We start from the raw sequence: 22,343 nt of genomic DNA, 5'->3' as shown, positions 1-22,343 counted from the left end.
AATTTCTTGTGATTTGTTTTAGGGAAAGTAAGCCAAATGTTGCCCAAAATACAATAACTGAATCCACACTAGCAGAACAGCATTTTCAGAAAAGAAAAAAAAATTGATCAATTAACTTCCTGGTGGTAACAACTACTAAATAAATAAGAAAATGTGTAAATAAGTCAACATAAAGACTCCATTCAGGATTCTCAATAAAGTTCTGCCTGAAAGGAGAACTGAGTCTGAGCTTCTCCTTTAAATAACAGCTCTTCATTGTTACTGCTGAATTTCATTATCACATAATATCAGAGTTCTTTGTACTTGTATTAGTCAGGACTCAACAGAAAAGCAGAACCAACAGGGTAACGTGTGTGTATGTGTGTGTGTGTACGCATGTGTGTATCTCAAGATTTATTATTAAGAACTGGCTTGTATAATTATGGATTTTGACACGTTCCAAGATCTACAGTTGATAAAAAGGAGACACAGGCAAGTCTGTGGTGCAGTTCCAATATAATATTCATACCCTCAAATGATTGAATGAGACCCACTCACATTAGGGAGGGAAATCTGCTTTATACAGTATACCAATTCAAATGCTAATTTCATCCAGAAACATCCTCACAGATATATCAAAATAATGTGTGACTAAATGTCTGGGTGGCCACTCAAGTTGATACACAAAATTAACCATCATAGTACCTTAAAGATCACTTACCAACCCCAAAAATTTAGCTCCAAATTTCTTCATGATACAGAATGAGAAAATAAAAAAGACCCAGACATTTGAGCTCAGACCTCCTAATGCCTAAAAAATATGAACTTAACAATTATTAACCTAAACTTATACCTTCCATCTATGACTAGCAAAATTACAGAGTAAAGGAAATGTGTGATACCATATAAAGAACTCAGGCTTTTGAGTCATAAAGAGTAATGTCAAATCCTAGTTCTGTCATTTACTAACAGTTACTTAAGTTTGGACCCTCACCTTCCTTACTTGGGAAAAAAAATTTATTTCATGGAATCCCTAGAATTAGAGATAAACGATATTTTTCTTGCATAGTATCTGGCATGTAATAAATGCTTAACACTTCTCTGATTATCCTTACCCTGTTCATTTTCAGAGAACATGGGAAAATTTCACTTTTTGCCCCCTTCAAAATAGACACAGCCATGACATATATTACCCAGTGCAGGGTTGTTATAGTTTAGATGTGGGATCCCTCAAAAGCTCACATATGAAACAATGCAAGAAGGTTCAGAGGAGAAATGATTGGGTTATAAGAGTCTTAACCCAATCAGTGAATTAATCCCCTGATAAGGATGAACTGAGTGGTAATTGAAGTGATAGGGTATGGCTGGAGGAGGTGGGAATTGAGGCATGGCTTTATGTATGTATTTTGTATCTAGAGAGTAAAGACTGTCTCTCTCTCTCTGCTTCCTGATCAACATGGGAGATGTTTCTCTCTGCCACACTCTTCTGCTATGATGTTCTGCCTTACCTTGAGCGCCAAGGAATGGAGCCGGCCTTCTATGGACTAAGACCTCTGAAACTGTGAGCACTCTAATAAGCTCCCTCCACCCTCCAGTTGTGTTGGTCAGGTCCTTTAAACATAGCAGCAAAAAAATCTAACTAAAACAAGGGTAAATGTAATTTTTTTTAATCCTTCTGAGAAGTTGTTTGTTATTTTAAAATAACTTGTTTTTTTTTACTTAAAAGCAAACTAAGAAATGTCTCTTTTGCCACAAATTCATGACATCTAAAGTCCTTAGACTATATAGAATATTAAGAACTTGCAGAACATTTTTCTTAACTTCCATGAATTCATGTAATCACAATATCATTAATTAGGCAGAATAAGCTTCATTACTCCATTTCAGCATTGAGATCACACATTCTGGAAAGTTAAGTAATTTCTCTCATATCCATGTATATAGATGATATGCACCAGGTCTTCAGATATCTAGGTATTACCAATGTGTGAATAGGAAAAAATTATACCATATTGACAATAATTATTTCTGGGAGAATTCATTGAGATATTGATTTGTGTTGGTGTTTTGTACTTGATACACCACATTCTACCCTTCCCTTCCCCCCAATCATCGCCTATTCACACACACACACACACACACACACACACACACACACACAATTTACACTCGTCTCCAGATAGTTTGAGCTCCTCTACTGTAAGGGAGGTTTGTGTAGAAGTAAGAAAGCAAAGGCGGCCTCCACTTCTTTTCTTGACCATATCCCAGATTATACTAGTAGAAACAGAAACTTCCACTGGAAGCAGAGAATAAAAAATATAGTGCTATACACTGGAAAAGAAATAGAAGTCAAAGATTCCATGAGTGATTGGAAGGAAGTAGTGCTTCCTGGCAGTTTTCAGTAAGAAGTAGCTATGCAGGTTACCTATAAAGGAACAACCTTAAGCACTAGGACTCTGAATCAAGGCAACCATGAGTAAAGACAGCTTCTCACATTCAAGGAGTTGCATGAGCTTAAATAATAAGGATGTAAAGATGCATTTCAGAATCAAAAGATCTTACCTCAACGCCCAAGTATCATATACAGCTCATGAAATTGTACATAACTCTAAAGAAAGAAAGCCACAGTGAATATGGGAAACTAAATTTTCCCAAACCCAAAGAGATAGATAGAAATCCAGAGTCAGATTAATTTGACCTAACTAAACTAAAACATTTTTGACATTTCTTTCTGAATATATGACCAGGATCCCTATCCAAGCCCAAAGTTCTTTTCAAAACACATGGCAACAAGAAAATATTGTGTCATATTTTCTTTCCATAAGAAATTTTGTTCTTTTTTATTAAAATTTTCTGAACATAGATTCTGAGATTTTTAAATTAAAATATTAAGACATATTTTCAGCCAGGTTAACAACAAAACATTAGTTATTTTTTCTCCTGATTCCTGAATAAAATTCTCCAAATCCTTCAATGTCCATCTCCAAGAAGCCTCTCTATCTCAATCCACACTGGTATCTTCCTTAATTTCTACACCAGTATGATACTCTTTGTACAAGTTGGTACTAAAGTATAAATGGTTTTATTCTGCTGTTTAATAGGCTAGGTGTGTTTTATCTTGCTTCACAAATGAATGTACCAGAATAGGAGTTGAAGAAATGGGAATTAAGATCAGTGTGGCAGAGATCGCTGCTTATAGCCAAAATGTCTATTTCCTGTTCTTCCTAGACACACAAATAGACTGTATTTCTGTCTCTATGGTCTTTAGATGTGTCCTTATGGTGAGTTATTACCAACTGATTATAAGTTGAGAGGATATATATTTCTAGTTTAAAGTTTGGGGGTTGATAGTATGGCAGATTGCATTTTTTCATCTAAGTTTTTTTATTGGTGCATTATAATTATTCATAATAATTGGATTCATTATGCCATATTTATACATGCATGTAATATAGTTTGCTAAATCATCTTCACTAAAGTGCCAGTATCTGCTTTTAAGAATCAGATGTGTCTCCTCCTTATCCTTTCTCCCTCCACAAATTACAGATTGACGATGACAAAGATATTAAAAACAGTGAGACCAGATGGAAGGACACTAGAATCCTGAATCATCATGTAAAAGAGTTTCTCACTAACCATGAATATTTACTTTCCTTAGACTCTTACATGAGCAAGAGAGAACTTTCTCTCTTATTTGCACCATTATATACTTTACAATCTATTTGTTACAGGAGTCAAGCCTATGTAAACCAATGCAGAATCTGTTGACTAAAATTCAAGTTGATTCTCAACAAAACCCTCAAACATGTGGCAACAGCTTAGCAATCAGGCAGTAAGAAAATCAATTTACCAGACTGGAGAGATAATTGCCTGTAAAGTAAAATATATACACTTTGACAACTTGGAAGGAAGATCATAGATCTAATGAGACTGTAAATCTAGGAGACATAATTTTAAGATACATGTTAATATGTGTTTGTTCCTTCCAGGTATTATAAGAAAAGATGAGATCAAGCAATGGTTGAAGAGTTTTTGAGCAAAATTAAAGGGAATAAAACAAATTCAAGAATTGAGGCCTAGCAGAATAGAAATGCCAGCTACATTTAAATCTTAAAAAGTTAGAAACAAGAATAACCTCGAGCCATTGAAATTAAAAAATTATTCCATAAACTGAGGGGAGGATTTGAAATAGGGACCCATGAGAGACGGAATAATCCACAATATCTGTACAAACCCACAATACCACATGGGAACACATATGCTTTCTTGTGGACATCAAGAAAAGTTAAATTCCATATCAAGTATGACACAAAGCTGAAAGTAAAAACCAAGATACATGGGAAACCAAAAGGGAGGAAATGTAAACCAAAATCATCATAAAACATAAAGCTCCAGGTATATGGGATATACAGAAAAGTATAGGATATCACTCCTGGGTTGGTATCAAATTATAAAAGCAACCTCTGTCTAAGAAAAAAAAAATTCCTACAGTACAAGTTGACAAATGTTTATTAGCAACACTAAATTCTCTGTTTGATTCTCAGAGGTTATAAAATGAACGAAGTATAGCACCTGAATCAAAAAATTAGTAAGATACATCAACAAATAGATCCAAAAGTAATTCATAATATAGAGATTAGAAGCAAAGAAGTCACTCACTTAAACTAACTGCAATTCGGAAGTAATGAAGACAATTCTCTTAAATCAACCTAGGGCTTCTGAAAAGTCTTCCTAGTTAGAAAATTGAGCTTTATTGAAGGATAAATGCAAATAAGTCTTAAGAAGAAAAGTAGGAATGGCTCTCAAGGCAAGGGAAATCATATAAGGCAAAGCAAGGAAGCATAAAACTACATCATACACGTGGGAACTAATAAGTAGAATCCAACACCAAAGCATAGAGCAGTAAGAAAAAAGCCTGGAAATGTTGGTAGGGGGTCAAATCATATCAAACTTTAAATGCTGTTAAGATTTTTCACTCAAACACAGCCTCTTTTATTTTATTTTTTGCTAGGAAGCAACCACCTTAAGGAGTGTCACTTGACTTCTAGCTGCCCAGTGAGACTCAGACAGAATATAGTGAATACTTAATACATTTTTAAAATACTATTTTGGTTAATGAATCATTATCAATGAATCCACCTTTTACTGATTTAAAAAGAGTAATTTTCTTTTGTTTTTCTAAATAATCAACAGTTATGTGATGTACTCTTTTAAATCATATAGGAATATTCTGCATCACATGCCAATCATGGATCTTATTTCTAGTCCATGAAAACAAGGAGGAGAAAGAAGAAGAAAGTAGGGGAAAGGAAGAAGAGGGTGAGGTCAAGGTAAGTTAATAATAATTGACATTTATGGAGAAAATACCATGTGTTAGGCATATAATTCATTGCCTCATATAATTTTCACAACATTCTTCAAGATAATCTATTATTCCAGAAAACTAAAGTTCAGAAAGGCTAAGTGTGAACACTCATTTCATATGTCAATTTGGCAGGGCTATAGAGCCCAGATATGTGGTCAAACATTACTCTGAATGACTCTATGAGCCTCTTCTGGATGAGAAACACTTAACTCAATAGATTTTCAGTAAAGCAGGTTGCTTTCCACAATGTTGGTGAAATTTCATCCAATCAGATGAAAGCCTGAATGGAACAAATTACTGATCTCCTTGAGCAAGAGGAAATTCTGCAAATGGATATCCTTCAGACTAGAGCTAAATCACTGGTTTTTCCCTGGATCTCTAGCCTACTGGCCCACCCACAGATTTTGGACCTGCCATCATTCATAAACTTCCAAGCCAATACCATAAAAAACTCATATATACAGCCTGTTGGTTCTGTTTTCTGGAAAATATTGACTAATACAGCAATTAAATTAAGGTCACTCAGTTAATAAAACTTTAAAACACATAACCAGAACCATCTCTTTCCAAAGATAAGACTCCACTAGCTATATGATTTCCCATTAAGTATTTTTAACAATCAATATATTAAAAATGAGAACTATATTTTATATCATGCTTTATAGCTATTTCAATATCTCCTTGTGTACATTGATAAGTAAAACAATCATTTTTTTTCCTGGATTAGAGGACTCTTCAGGAATAATGATGAAAATTGATAAAAGATAAACCCACTCTAATTTGTTTAGTATACAGAAGTTTTTTTTAAATAACTACACAAAATATATTAGGAAAGAATTACCAGTACATATGGTTTCAAGCACTTGTTTGTAAATGTAGCAATGAAATCAGCCCTATGAGACATTTTTTCCAACACATTTGTTTTAAATAACTGTGTTCTCCCACATTTAAGGGACAATTCAAATTCATACCTCCACTGATAAAGGTGTAGATTATGAATGAAGAAACAAATTGAAGAGTAAGAAAATATTAAATCAAGTCAATCTATCTCTTTTTGGATTCTTTAGAATATCCAATGAGAGTAATTTCATGATACATCAAGGAATAATATCAGATATCCATTATCTTATATAATAATTCCACCCCATATAGACAAAAAAGACAGATACAAGAACAAAACGTTATAGAAAAATGCCTCGATTATCTGTGAAAGAATGAGGTCTTTCAAGTACAAATTTAGCAATTACTTTAGTATTCACCTTATATTTTTTTATTTATATATGACTTATATATGGAATTCTATATATATGGAATGCGTTACAATTTTTATTACACATATTGAGCACAATTTTTCATATCTATGGTTGTATACAAAGTATGTTCACACCAATTTGTGTCTTCATACTTTGTATACAACCATAGATGTGAAAAATTGTTCACACCAATTTGTGTCTTCATACCTGCATTTTGGATAATAATGATCATTACATTCCACCATCATCAATAACCCCATGCTCCTTCCTTTCCCTTCCCACTCCTCTGTCCTATCTAGAGTTTGTCTATTTGTCCCATGCTCCCACTCCCTATCCCACTATGAATCAGGCTCCTTATATCAAAGAAAACATTCAGCATTTGTTTTTTGGGGATTGACTTAAATTCACTTAGCATTATCTTCTCTAACTCCATCCATTTACCTTCAAATGCCATGATTTTATTCTTTTATTGCTGATTAATATTCCATTCTGTATATATGACACATTTTTAATCCATTCACCTATTGACAGGCATCTAGGTTGGTTCCACAGTTTAGTTATTCTGAATTGTGTTACTATAAACATTGATGTGGCTGTGTCCCTGTACTATGCTGATTTTATAGACTGAGGAGAGGGACAGCTGTGTCAAATGGTGGTTCCATTCCCAATTTTCCAAGAAATCTTCATAGTGATTTCCATATTGGCTGTACCAATTTGCAGTCCCACCAGAAGTGTATGAGTCTACTTGTTTCCCTGCATTCTCCCCAACATTTATTGTTGTTTTTATGCATAATAGCTGCCAATCTGACTGGAGTGAGATGAAATTCATTTCTCTAATTGCTAGTGATGATGAACATTTTTTTCATATATTTGTTGACTGATTGTACATCATCTTCTAAGAAGTGTCTCTTCAGGTCCTTGGTCCATTTATTGATTGGGTTATTTGTTTTTGGTGCTTAGCTTTTTTAATTTTTTATGTACCCTAGAGATTAGTGCTCTATCTGATATGTGAGGGATAAAGATTTGCTCCCAAGATATAGGCTCTCTATTCACCTCACAGATTGTTTCTTTTATTGAGAAAAAACTTTTTTGTTTGATTCCATTCCATTTATTGATTCTTGAAATTTCAATTCTTATGCCACAGGAGTCATTAAGGATGTTAGGGCGTAATCCCACATGATGGATATTAGGGCCTACTTTTTCTTCTATTAGATGCAGGGTCTCTAGTTATATCCCTAAGGCCTTGATCCATTTTGAGTTGAGTTTTGTGTATAGTGAGAGATAGGGGTTTAATTTCATTTTGTTGTATATGGATTTCCAGTTTCCCTAGCACCATTCGTTGAAGAGGCTATCTTTTCTCCAATGCATGTTCTTGGCACCTTTGTCTAATATAAGACAATTGTAATTTTGTGGGTTAGTCTCTGTGTCCTCTATTCTGTACCATTGGTCTACCAGTCTGTTTTGGTGCCAATACCATATTGTTTTTGTTAATATTGCTCTGTAGTATAGTTTAAGGTCTGGTATAGTGATGCCACCTGCTTCACTCTTCCTGCTAAGGATTGCTTTAGCTATTCTGGGTCTCTTATTTTTCCAGATGTTCAAAACACTAGAAAAACTAGGGATAACAGGAACATATCTCAACATTGTAAAGGTTATCTATGCTAAGCCTCCAGCCAGCATCATTCTAAATTGAGAACATTGAAGGCATTCCCTCTAAAAACTGAAACAACACAGGAATGTCCTCTTTCACCACTTCTATTTAATATAGTCTTGAAACACTGGCCAGAGCAATTAGACAGACAAAAGAAATTACAGGGATATATATAGGAAAAGAAGAACTTAAATTAGCACTACTTGCTGACGATATGATTCTATACCTAGAAAACCCAAAAAACCCTACCAGAAAACTTCTAGAACTAGTAAATGAATTCATCAAAGTAGCAGGTTACAAAATGAATGCCCATAAGTTAAAATCATTTCTGTATATCAGTGACAAAGCCTCTGAGAAGGAAATGAGGAAAACTACCCCATTCACAATAACCTCAAAAAAAAAAAAAAGATATTTGGGAATCAACTTAATGAAAGAGGTGAAAGAGCTATACAATGAAAACTACAGAACCCTAAAGACAGAAATCAAAGAAGACCTTAGAAGATGGAAATATCTACGTTGCTCTTAGATAGGCAGAAATAATATTTTCAAAATGACCATACTACCAAAAGTATATATATAGCAATTTCGATCAAAATCCCAATAGCATTCCTTATAGAAATAGAAAAACAGTCATGAAATTCATCTGGAAAAATAACAGACCCAGAATAGAATTTTTCAAATATTGCTTTCAAACTACACCCAAGAGGATTATTTACACAGAGAAAACTTACCACTGACTGGAGAAAGCTTGAGGTCCGATAGTATTATTAATGAGTTTCAAGGCTATAAACAGAAAAATATCTATGCTTTCTTGGGTATTTTTGTTGGTGATTAGGATATAAAGAACCAAACTTGGAAGTATTGATCCACTTTATTATTGATTCAAATATGAAGCAAAAAGTATTCATACTTTCTCATCAAATTCCATATATACAATTGTTAGACTACTTGTCTTAAATATATTCCTAAGTATTGTTTCTGTAATAATACCAGATTAACAAGATTTGCTTTCTATTTGGTTTGGTTCATCTAAAGTGGATTTTCGGATAAAGCAAGTTCAAATATGACTAATAGGATAACAGTACTATAATCATACTAGCCCTTACCTGGTTCCCAGCCTCTAATCATCCTGACCGGAATCTATAGATCTTTAAGGGTCTATAGCCAGAGATGTTCTATGGTTCCCATAAGCCAATCACCAACACTGTCAGCCCAAACATTAACTTATGTCTCAAGATTTTTGTCTTCGTTTCCTTGCATAAGTGTTTATTATCTTAACCTGGCTTGATGTCCAACCTTCAAAGATCAGGACCTGCCTTGATTTGAATAGTCTCTTCTTCCTTAACAGGATGGCAGTCTTCCCCTGAATACCAAGTAAGGGAAACAGGGCTCTCTTTCTGCATCACAGATTTTCCTTGGTAAAGAAAATAAGCCTTCCATTGTGTAGAAACTATGAAAAGACCTCATATAAAAAGGAATCCTCCCAAAACAATGCTTACCTTCCTCAAAAATCTTCTCCTACTTCCCCTAATTTCCTAATGTGGTAATTAAAAAATATTATCCCCAATTTTTTTTATTATCCCCAATGCTCCTATCAACCCATGGGGTCTCTTTAAATTGGATAGATTGTAGTGACCAATGTAATGTAGTAGAAAGGATGCTGTGTGACTTCCCAGCTAATTGATAATTCAGCTTCCACCTTAATTGCTTTCAAACTCACACTTGGATCCCTAATTTCCATGCAAAAACTCCAATACCTTCAGTCATCATACTGTGAGAAAAGCCAAGCCAAAGGAAGAGGCTACATACAGGTGCTCTGGTACAGGCACAGCTGAGGTCCCAGCCAATATCCAGTACAAGTTCCAGACATGTTAGAGAACATATCTTCAAAATGCATGTAGCTATAAGCCATATGACTTTTGAATCACATTCAGATATAAATTTTCCCAGCTGAGGGTCCAGACATTGTGAAGCAAAGACGAGGTATCTTCCTCTGGGCGCTTTCTGAATTCTTGATCCAACAAATCCTTTAATATAATAAAATTGTTAGTTCATGCTAATACTTTCTTGAGTGATTTGTTATTCAACAAAAGCAATTGAAGTACCTTGACCAATATCTTCAGTCAGATTTTGGCACAGGCCAAAGAAATATAAACTTTACCACACGCGGAAACAGCTCAAAGAAATCCAAAATTCATCAAAATAGGTTATAAGTTATGACCAACATGTACCATCAGAAACAGTAGGGATATGAGCTAGTACATCTTTAATATATCAGACTGGAAGAGAAATCAAACACTAGATAAGGCATAATTCATTCACATAAGGAAACTCTCCCATGACTCAGGATTTTATGTCCTGGCAAATAAATCTGAAACTATCCTAATTCTCTACTGTATGGTTCCTTAAATTTTAGGCATAATAAGGGATCATAGTACATGAGAGATGGAGAAAGGTGCTGGGAACATATTGGAGAAGTGTTGAAGAGTATCACAAAAATATGCAGATATGAATGGAATCCTATTTATTAACACCAAGAAGTCAAATTCCATAGCAAAACTCCTATCATCAACATTAATCTAGAGAAGCCTCTGTCCATGAATTTCTCAATGATACTAGTGTCTACTAGTTTATTTTGTATATTGATTTGGTAAAAAGAAGGAATGTCTGGGCTCTTTTGGATAATATAGTCAGATTCTGGATTCTATGATCTCATATAATAAATCCATTCTGCTTTGAATATAGTTGCCAACCATGGTTACCAATAATCCTTAGCATTTTTTCATCTATACCTATATCACTCAAATTTCTGCCTTCATCTTCACATGGTCACTTTCCCTCAGTGTGCATATGTATCTCTAAATTTCTCTTTCCCTATAAGAACAATAACTATCAGATCAGGGCCCTATCCTACTCCAGTATCATCTTAAATTGATTACATTTGAAAATACTCTATTTCCAAATAAAGTCTCACCCCTAGCATCAGGGATTAAGACTTCAATGCATCACCCTTTTTTTCTTTTCTTTATTTATTTTTATTTTATATTTTTTCATTTGTTCTTTTTAAATATACATGACAGTAGAGTATATTTTGACATATTATACAATGCATCTCTTTTGAGGAAAGAGGGACACAATTCAACCCACAAATTCCTGGTTAAGATGTATACTTGCCAGGTTATGAAATATAAATCTTACAAAGATTCAGCTGTCTCTCAGAGGATGAGTTTTTAAGGTATCCAAAGAAATAAGCCAGGACATCCCTAAGGTAAAAAACAAGTTACTACACTGTGCATCTCCTACCACTAAAAAAGAAGCAAAATTATACTGTATACTTGAAACTTGCTAAGAGAGCAGATCTTAAATGTTTTCACCATCAAAAAAAAAGAAAAAAGGTAACTCTGAGTTAATAAGTATTTTAATTAGTTTTATTGTGACAATCATTTCACAATGTATATCAAAACATCACATTGTATACCTTAAATGTTTATATTTTTGTCAATTATACTTAACAAAACTGGGGGGAAGAAAAAAGAAACACAGTACTTGGCAGATCTCTTTGTGTTTGTGGCCTATTCCATTCTCTAATATTGCCTTGACCACATCTATCAGGAGACTCAGAAAGCAGCAAATTTTGAGTGGGCAAAAGCGAATTAGAAAAGATACTAAAGAATATATACCAAGCAGACCCCTGGAGTTCTAGAGCAAGGGATGCTTTCTGCAGAATGAAACTATCAGTTCAAAAGCAGCTGATGACAAAGTTCTAGGCCTACTAGATGCCAAGCATCTGACCATGACACATCAAATAACTGTTCAACTTAAGTGACAGGTGGCCTAGACTCTTATGTCATCTACGTGTTACACCAATACCTTTTACTAAACTCATACCTATGGCCTCAAAAGAAGTTCATATCTATGGCCTCTGTTCTCTACACATTGTTACCTGGTGGTTTCATATAGTGGTCTTTATAGGACTTCAGTTGGAGGAAAATATTTAGATAGACATAGGTTAGAGCAGTTTTCATACTCACATACTTTGTAGCAAGGGGAAAGTAGTATGAGGTAAGGATATACATGGACTTTTGTCAATGGCAAATGGCTTGGCAATGAGTTGTTCGGGGGACTGCAGATAGTGAAGTTGGAAGACTGGACACAAAAGTTTGGGGAAAGATTTTATTAATCAAGCTATGAAAATGAGTACAAAGCATGCAGATCCTTGATTTTGAAGTACTATCCAAAAAATATATGTTTAAGATAATAAATGTTCTAAAGGAAACACTACCACAGACTATACACTGAAAAACCAGGTGATCAGTCAGCATCATGCAATAGGAAAAAGAAGAAATTAGCATGGAGGCAGAGATAGATAAACTATGCATGAGTCCTATGGCATTGGCTTCCTCTCATCACAGCTAATCTGCCTACAGCCATTGCTGTGTGTTTTCATGTATACAGTCTTTATTTGCTTTTCTTCTTTCACTGGGTAATTCTCCCTACTCTCTCCCTTGAGCTTCCTGAGATCCCCATCTAAATATACAACGCTTACTTAAGTTCTGACAGGGAAGAAACAATCTAGGATTCCTACATTGTAGATTTATTCTGACTTCAGTAATGAGGAAAAGGGAAGAGACAATTAAATGACTACAATGCAATATGAGCTATTAAAGAGCCCCGAAGCAATGTGTATAAACACAGAGTTAGGGACAACTAAACCTGCCCAACAGGTACTACCAGGTAGAGAGAGGGATCTGGGGCACAAAGAAAATAGTGTCTTCAAAGGTGTTGGAGCTTGAGAAAACATGATGAATTAGGGAATGACAAGCAATTAAAATGGCTTTTTTATCAAAGATATCTTTGGGAATAAGATGGCTTTGGGGAAAGAAAATTAGCATTCCCCATATTTCTATTGCTTACATGACTTCATTCAACAAATACAATATTAATTGAGTACTTCATTTTGTAAGCGTCTGCTTGATTTGATCACAATCAGATTCTGTCCGGAAGCAGGCTATATTCTGGTAGAGAACCAAAAGATGTTTAAAAATATGATGTGCCAAGCATTTCTAGAATGACAAAATTAGGGTGGTACACCTATTTCCCCAAGGGAAACAATAGCTATAGAGAGAAAATATGAAAAAAAAGAGATCAATGATTCACAGGAGAGTTTATATTTAACCTGCAGGCCTTATTTCTTACAAGAAAAACAGATTAATTAGCCACCAGCTAGATGCCTTGGAATGTGCTAGGCACTTTACACACTTTTAAAACTCTGAAAGAAAAAAAAATACCTATGAAGGCTTGTCTGGAAGCATTATAGTTCATTCACATGAACCAATGCTCTCAATTCATTGACTGTATTAAACACTCATGCCTTATTAATACATCTGGATGCATCCTCAGAATCTTTTACAACATAGCACACGAGTCAGCCACAGTAGCACACAAGACTTGAACATAAGAGAGAACCTCTCTGACATCCCTATTTTAAATTGTCTAAGATAAATTAATGAATTAAACTAGGTCAGATGAAACATGCATATGTCAAACAAATTGTTTTAAATGGCAATTGAATTGCTTTCACTAAAATGCCTTTTAGTATTATGCCCTCAGCCTACATTGAAGGATGTTACAAGTTGTGCCATGATGAACTATATTGTAGTAAATACCAAAGTTATATCACAGTTCATCACATTTCAGTATCCGTTTTAGAAAGCCAAACTGGAAGAATTTCTACCAGTTTTCAGGACCTTATTAATTTTATTTCAAGGCACTGGTTTCCAGAAAATTCACAACTACATTTATAGACTACCTATAGCAAACTGATAGAAATTCATACATTGCCTTTTTATACTCATCCAACAGAACTTTCTTTTGACTATTACTTCTATGATGGTTAATTTTATTTGTCAACTCAACCAAACCAAGTAGTGTCCAGATTAAATATCATTTTTTGGTCTGTCTGTCAGGATGTTTCTGGATGAGATTAGCACAGATCTAAGGGATAGAGCCAATTATTCATATATTGTGAGTAAAATATTTATTATTCATTTGGTGAATTTGTGGTCAAATTAGACAAATCCTTATACTGAGCATTCTGGTAAGGTATGAAAAAAAGACTGTAGTGTGGTTAATGAAAAGATGTCTAGGAAAGAAAAATGAATTATTTCAAGCTGTAGGTAAACCAAGACAATCTTTAAAGTAAAAATAAACCCAATCCTCATGATCTCTTATTATAAAGGCCTTCTAGTCTTTAACTGAATTTAAAAAAAAAATCAAAGGTATTTTCTAGGCACCAGCTATACTACAGAAAAGCCATAAGTACATATTTGTATTGGTTCTTCTTAGTTATACATGACAGTAGAATCCATTTTGACATAATTTTACAAGCATGGAATATACTTTGTCCTAATTCAGACCCCAGTACCTCTTCTTCCCCTTCCCTCTCCCTGTCTCCTGCTCCCTTCCCCTATTTAACTTTCTGACATTTATGCACAATTATTTTTTAAGTTTCTTGTAGACAGTACAATATTTTCTTTAAAAATTGAGGATATTGTTTCTAACTATGTGGACATTACTCAGAACTGACTGGAAAGATTTGTGTCCCCTCAAAATAATATAGAAATCTTAAAACCAAGTACCTTACAATATGACTTTACTAGAAGACAAAGTATTTACAGAAGTAACCATCTTAAAATGAGATAAATAGAAGGGGTTATAATCCAATATGACTGATACCTTCATAAAAAGAGAAAATTTGGAAACAGAAACACATAAATGGAGTCAACCATATGAAGATGAAGGCAGATCAGGGTGATGCCTATACTAACAATTTATCAGATCTAGAAGAGAAGCATAAAACATGTTCTTCCATATGACCTTTAAAAGGAACTAACACTGCTAACATCTTTATCTCAGACTTCTAACCTCCAGAACCAGAGACAATAGATTCATGTTGTTTAATCTGATACTTGTTTTTTGTAATTTTGTTATGCCAGCCATATTGAAATAACATGATGTGGAATAATCAAAGGTCAAGACAGTGCAAAAACAAATTTTCAATTGTTTGATATAAAAAACCAATGTTTTTAAGGTTCAAAGAACTGTCATATAACTGAAACTGGGATATACCTTCAAACAGACAGATACATACATACATACACATACACACACACACACACACACAAGCATACATTATTCAGAACCAAAGAAAATTCAAACTTATTTATAAAATAAAATTACACCTATTTATTTATTTAATTTTTTTGAGAGAGAGAGTTTTTAATATTTAATTTTTAGTTTTTGGTGGACACAACATCTTTATTTTATTTTTATGTGGTGCTGAGGATCAAACCCAGTGCCTCAGGGATGCCAGGTGAGCACGCTACTGCTTGAGCCACATCCCCAGGCCCATATCTATTTGTTATTAATGTTTTCAACACCTTCTGAGTATCTACTATATGTCCTTCAGAGTATAAGTTTCAGGACATTTATAAATAGGTTAATAAAAGCCTTATCCCTACCCCTTTCAGAAAATCCACAACATTTGTTACTTATGAGGTGATATTAATTTTGGTCTTTTGTTTGTATTCAATTAAATCTGTTTCATAATAATTTTTCATAAGAAAGATCTCCTTTATCCCAAAGACTATGTTCTATGAACATGTTATGATAGATCCCACTATACAGTAAACATCCAATAACTAACAATTTATAATACAGTCAAATCATACAGTTTTATTCCAAATTAATGATACTATCAATTTTAGCAATTAAATTTTTCCAAGTTAATTCCGTCAGTGGGTTGAATCATTCTAAATAGTCAGGTGGAACTGAATTCTGAAAAAAAGAGTCATACCCCAGACAAACTCAAAGGCAAAAGTCTTATACTTACCACTTTCAAAGCAAGCATCAAAAATAAGATGTCCTTTCTTGGGTTGTCCACAGTATCCAGTTGGAAGCACCATATATTTGCTCACATTTCCTCCGATGGCATCATCATTTCCCGTATCATTGCCTATTTAAAAAAGAAAAAAAAGATCACATGAAACAGAAATTAAAATATAGTTAGCAATACAAGTCCAATAAGATTTTTACCACTAACTTACCTTCTTTCCCACTCATGGCGGGGGGAGCAATTAAAAACACATTGTGATGCAGAGAAAGAGATACATTCTGAAATCAGAAAGATATTAGCTGAGATCTCACCTCTACTACATACTAATTTTCCGTGAACCAAAGTAATCAACCTACTACCCTTAACTCTCAGTTCCTCTAATTAATAAAAAAGAGGATAGATGGGGCCTGGTAGCAAACTCGTGTAATCCCTGTGGATTGGAAGACTGAAATGGCAGGACCATGAGTACAAAGTCAGCCCCAGCAACTTCGCAAGGCCCTAAGCAATTCAGCTAGACCCCTGTCTCTAAATAAAATATTAAAAAGGGCTCGGGAATGTGGCTCAGTGGTTAAGTACCCCTAGGTTCAATCCACTGTACAAAAAAAAAAAAAAACAGAGAGAGAGAGAGAGAATAGTACAACCCATTTTCCAAAGCTGTGTTATGAAAATTAGATTTAAAAATATCTAGTATCATTACTGAAATCCAAGAATGGGTCATCAAATTGTATCAATTATTTAATAATTCATATTGTATCTAATTGGTCACATATACTCAATTTAGTTTATTGTATAAGTAGCATTATGTCTTCTGAATGTTCTATTATCAAAAACAATTTGAGATCTACAATATTTTACCACATAATCATCACCACTGCATTAAGTACATTCACAAATATCCCACGCATCCTAATATTTTAGCAAAGACAATTCAGTAATAAATGATTTTAAGTACTACTACAACAATATTTTAAAACAGCTTCACATATCCAGTGAGCTGCTATTCTTCCCTTCCTCACCTTTATTGTGTGTTAGCATCCATATAGCAAACATTCAGCCTTTGATTTGGGGGGATTGACTTATTTCACTTAGCATGATAGTCTTCGGTTCCATCCATTACCAGAAAATGCCATAATTTCATACTTTATGGATGAGTAACATTCCATAGTGTATATGTACCACATTTTATTTATTTATTCATCTGTTGAGGACACCTAGGTTGGTTTCACAACTTAGCTATCATGAATTGAGATGCTATAAATATTGATGTGTCCACATCACTGTAGTATGCTGATTTTAAGTCATTTGGGTATATAAAAAAGGAGTGGGATAACTGGGTACATAGTGGTTCAATTCCAAGTTTTCTGAGAAATCTCCATATTGCTTTCCAGAGTGTTTGCACCAATTTGTAGTCCCACTGGCAATATATGAGTGAGCCTTTTTGTCCACATCCTTGCCAACATTTATTGTTGCTTCTATTCTTAATGATTGCCATTCTGACTAGAGAGGGAATACAAGAGTAGTTTTAATTTGCATTTCTCTAATTGCTAGAGATATTGAACATGTTTTCATATATTTGTTGACCATTCTTATTTCTTCTCCTCTAAAGTGCCTTTTCAGTTCTTTTGTCCTATTTGTCGGGTTATTTATTTTTCTGGTGTTAAGTTTTTTGAGATCTTTATATATCCTGGAGATTAATGCTCTATCTGAGGTGCAAGTGGTAAGGATTTTCTCACATTAGTAGGCTCTCTTTTCATATTCTTGATTATTTCCTTTGCAGTGAAGAAACTTTTTAGTATAATACCATCCCATTTATTGATTCTTCATTTTACGTCTATGCTTTAGGAGCCATGTTGAGGAAGTCAGTTCCTAAGCCAACATAATGGAGAGTTGGACCTACTTTTTCTTCTAGTAGGCACAGGGTCTGTAGTCTAATGCCTAGGTCTTTGATCCACCTTGAGTTGACTTTGTGCAGGGTGAGAGATATGGGTTCCATTTCATTCTACTACATTTGGACTTCCAGTTTCCCAGAAATATTTGTTGAAGATGCTATCTTTTCTCCAATGTATGTTTATGCGCCTTTATCTAGTATGAGATACCTGTATTTATGTGGGTTTGTCTCTGTGTCTTCTATTCTGTTCCATTGACCTTCATTCTGTTTTGGTACCAATGCCATGCCATTTTTGTTACTATAATTCTGAAGCATAATTTTAGGTCTGGTATTGTGATGCCTCCTGCTTCACTTTTCTCACTAAGGATATCCTTGGCTATTCTGGGACTTATTTTTCAAAATGAATTTCATGACTGCTTTTTCTATTTCTATGAAGACATCATTGGAATTTTTTTTTAACTTTGGGCGGGACATCACATTTTCTTTTTTTTATTGTTAGTTGTTCAAAACATTACAAAGCTCTTGACATATCATATTTCATACATTTGATTCAAGTGAATTATGAACTCCCATTTTTACCCCCTATACAGATTGCAGAATCATATCGGTTACACATCCACATTTTTACATACTGTCATACTAGTGTCTGTTGTATTCTGCTGCCCTTCCTATCCCCCCTCCCCTCCCTTCCCCTCTCTCTACCCCATCTATCCTAACTCATTTCTCTCTCTTGTTTTTTTTCCCTTTCCCCTCACTTCCTCTTATATGTAATTTTGTATAACAATGAGGGTCTCCTTCCATTTCCATGCAATCTCCCTTTCTCTCCCTTTCCCTCCCATGTTTTGTCCCTATTTAATGGTAATCTTCTTCTCATGCTCTTCCTCCCTGCTCTGTTCTTAGTTGCTCTCCTTATATCAAAGAATAATTTGGCATTTGTTTTTTAGGGATTGGCTAGCTTAACTTAGCATAATCTGCTCTAATGCCATCCATTTCCCTGCAACATCATTGGAATTTTAATAGGAATTGCATTAAATCTGCATGACACCTTTGGTAGTATGGCCATTTTGACAATATTAATTCTGTCTATCCAAGAATATATGAGATTTCTCTATCTTCTAAGGTCTTCTTCAATTTCTTTCTTTGGTGTTCTGTAGTTCTCCTTGTAGAGTTCTTTCACTTCTTTTTTATATTGAGTCCCAAGTATTTTATTTTTTTAGGCTATTGTGAGTCAGATAGTTTTCCTGATTTCTCTTTCATCTGATTCATCTTTGGTATATATGAATGCAACTGATATTGATTTAAAATCCTGCTACTTTGCTGAATTTGTTTATGAGTTATAGAAGTTTTCTGGAAAACTTCATTGGATTAGACAAACAGGGATTAAAAAGAAGGGAGGAGGATGAGAATCAGAAAAACAGTAGAATGAATATGGTAAATCTTTCCTATGTTCATATATGAAAACATAACCAGTGAAACTCCACATCATGTACAACCTCAAAAATGGATCCCATTTAGAATGAATTATACTCTGTGTATATGTCAAAAGGTACCTACTGTCTTGTATATTTGAAAAGAACAAATTAAAAAAGATTCATCTGAAAAATATATGATTAGAAAAAAGATAAGAGGTGGACGCCAAATATAGATAAATAGATAATAGAGAGACACACTGCTTCTGAAAACTTTAGGTGGGCATGATTTTCACCTTTACTTTAACAGTTGACATAAAGGTCACCCCTTTTAATTTACAAATGTTGGCAATGAGTATGAGAGTAAATTAATATTAGCAGCTAAAAAATGTGTATTAAAATGGAATCCAATCAGATAAATTCTAGCACCTATTGTGCATATTTTAGGCTTCCCATTTTCAAAATTATAAGAATAGATACATTGGCATTTTAAGGACTACAAGTATACTTAAATATATTAAAGTAAATATTATATATATTCATAATGTCTATATATACATATATATAAAGATACTTTCAATATTTCACTGACAAATGTATGTATGAGACATAAATTCATCAAATGTTAGAAGCTGATACTAAAATAAGCTTGGTATTTATGCTAATTTGGTCAAAAATCAGGGGAAAACAAAAAATCTTCCCATAATAATCATATCTTACTTTTGATAAATAATTCACTTAAAATCTGTGACAATTATATGGAGAAATATGGTGTTATATTAGGTTGGAAGTTCTTAAAGTGACTTATTTTTTAACATTTTAGAAGTTTTTAATCCACTTAAGATGTAAAAAAAATGGAAAGAACATAATTTTCAACTTACAAAAAAATCCCAATGAAATGCTAAACCATAACTTCTTCAAATCTATCACAGAACTGACATTAGAAAGTAAAGCAAATCCCCAAATATCAAAGAAAATCAGGCCCCACAAAAAAGAGAGAGGATGACTCTTCTATGGTAGGGCACTGGAAGAAGAAATACTGGTTCCCCTTGCAAGTAAATAAGAATCTTAAGGTAGTTTTTTTTAATTATGAAAGGTTACATACAGGAAACATGAGCTTATAGAATACTGGGAATTACAAACATATGAGGAATTCATACCCACTTTCAGAATCTTCCATATAGGCCCCTATCAGTTGTTCTAGAGAAATATCAGAGCCAGAGCACTAGACTCAAAACTGCACTTATTTGTGGTACATGCCCAAAGAAGAGGGGTGGCTTTTGTTATCAAGAGACATGAAGCTCTTCCAATGTTCTTGTCTCTTATCATAAGTAAGGCCTTATGCCATTAGGGGAGAAACAGCAAATTTTACAATTCAGTACACAAGTTAGAGACAATTCAGGAAAAGGAACAATAAAAGTAACATCCTCTACACCTGGAGGAGAAGCAGGAAACAGTCCCAGGCCCAGGATTCTACACTGAGACTTTTAGAGGCTTCCTACATCATGGGAAGGAGGAGAAATCAATTTCACACAAGATCCATCAAAAATTAAGGCAAAGTTTGATGGCACAGGAAAAAGAAGCAGGATCATTTTTAAAACCCACCTCAAAACCAAGGAATATAGGTCCTTTCTAATACTGAAACTAGACTAATACAACAGAATATACTCCTGCTCTCTCAAAACAAAACTAGCAAGCATGGAATACGCAATGGTCATCTACTTCTTGAGTATGAATATAAGCATAGAAAGAAATGCCCATGTGGCACAGTTACCTAGGAAAACACAAAGTTTGGAGTAGAACAGAACATTGAAGAAAAATTCTCAATCACCTCAGCCAGTCTCTACCCTCAAGAATAAAATAATGCTGGAAGAATTTGAAGCCAGTGGCAAAATGAAAGTAACCATAGTATCAAAAACAGCTGAATTCCTGACTAGGTTGACATAAATCCACACAATGACCTAGGAAAAAAAGAGTATCTATTTTCTAGTGAAAAACAGTATTTGTATAATTCTCTACTGTTTCAACTATCTATTCAGCATTTAATCAAAAATTGTGAAACCAACCTATTACAGCCAAGTCTGACAAAGTAAAACCTTCTAGGAGTTTCTATCTTGCTGACATGTAAAAACTGTTTTCTAGTCCATGTTACTCAGGATGTTTTGGAGTCTTGGCTACTGCCTGAAATAAACTTATAACTAAGAATATCTAAAAAGAAATTGTGAAACATACAAAAAATCAAGAATAAACAATCTATTGTGTGGAGAGAATACAGTAAACAAAACCAGACTCAGAAATGACCAGATATTGGATGAATTTTTTAATTAAGATTGATATGTTTAAATCTCTAGTGAGTGAAAAAGGAGGATAAACTCATAAATAAATTAGAAATTTCATCAGAGAGGCAGAAACCACAATAATAAGCTAAAAAGAATTGATAAAACTAAAAAATGCAGTAGTAAGTATTTTTTAAAGTCTTTAAAGCATTTATCAGTAGACTTGACATAGCTGAAAAATAAATCAATTAGTTCTTGATGTATAGAAATAAGCTGAACAGCAAGAAACAGGAAAGAGAAAAGAAAACGAAACAGAATATACCATACAAGAACTGTGAAACAAAATCAAAAAAGCTATATGTATAAATGGGATTCAAGAAGAGATTTGAGAGAAAATGGTTAGAACTTCCTGACATTACAACACCTAAGAATTTTCCAGATTATGAAAGATATTCAGCTACAGATCCACAAAGAATCTAATAGAATAATTTTTAAGCTATATAAGTAATATTTAAAAAACCCACAGTTTATTATGATTTATAACTTAAGTGATTTCAGTTCAAGATCAATTGGCCCTGTGGCTATGGTTCCATGGAAGTACAACATCACGGTTGGACATGACAGAGGC

The 22,343-nt window shown here is 34.0% G+C and overlaps 1 protein-coding gene across 1 annotated transcript in view; it reads right to left on the bottom strand.

Annotated features, from left to right (window-relative positions):
* Window positions 1–22,343, bottom strand: part of Agbl4 (AGBL carboxypeptidase 4) — a 1,414,634-nt gene that overhangs the window by 1,226,177 nt on the left and 166,114 nt on the right. Inside the window, exon 2 of the mRNA XM_015485024.2 lies at window positions 16,140–16,262. Within this exon, the coding sequence (XP_015340510.1) occupies window positions 16,140–16,262 (123 nt within the window). The remainder of the gene's footprint in view (window positions 1–16,139; window positions 16,263–22,343) is intronic.

This window comes from Marmota marmota, unplaced genomic scaffold (genome assembly GCF_001458135.2).
Source record: "Marmota marmota marmota unplaced genomic scaffold, marMar, whole genome shotgun sequence".
NCBI lineage: Eukaryota > Metazoa > Chordata > Mammalia > Rodentia > Sciuridae > Marmota > Marmota marmota.
This window is presented reverse-complemented; position numbering and strand designations above follow the sequence as displayed.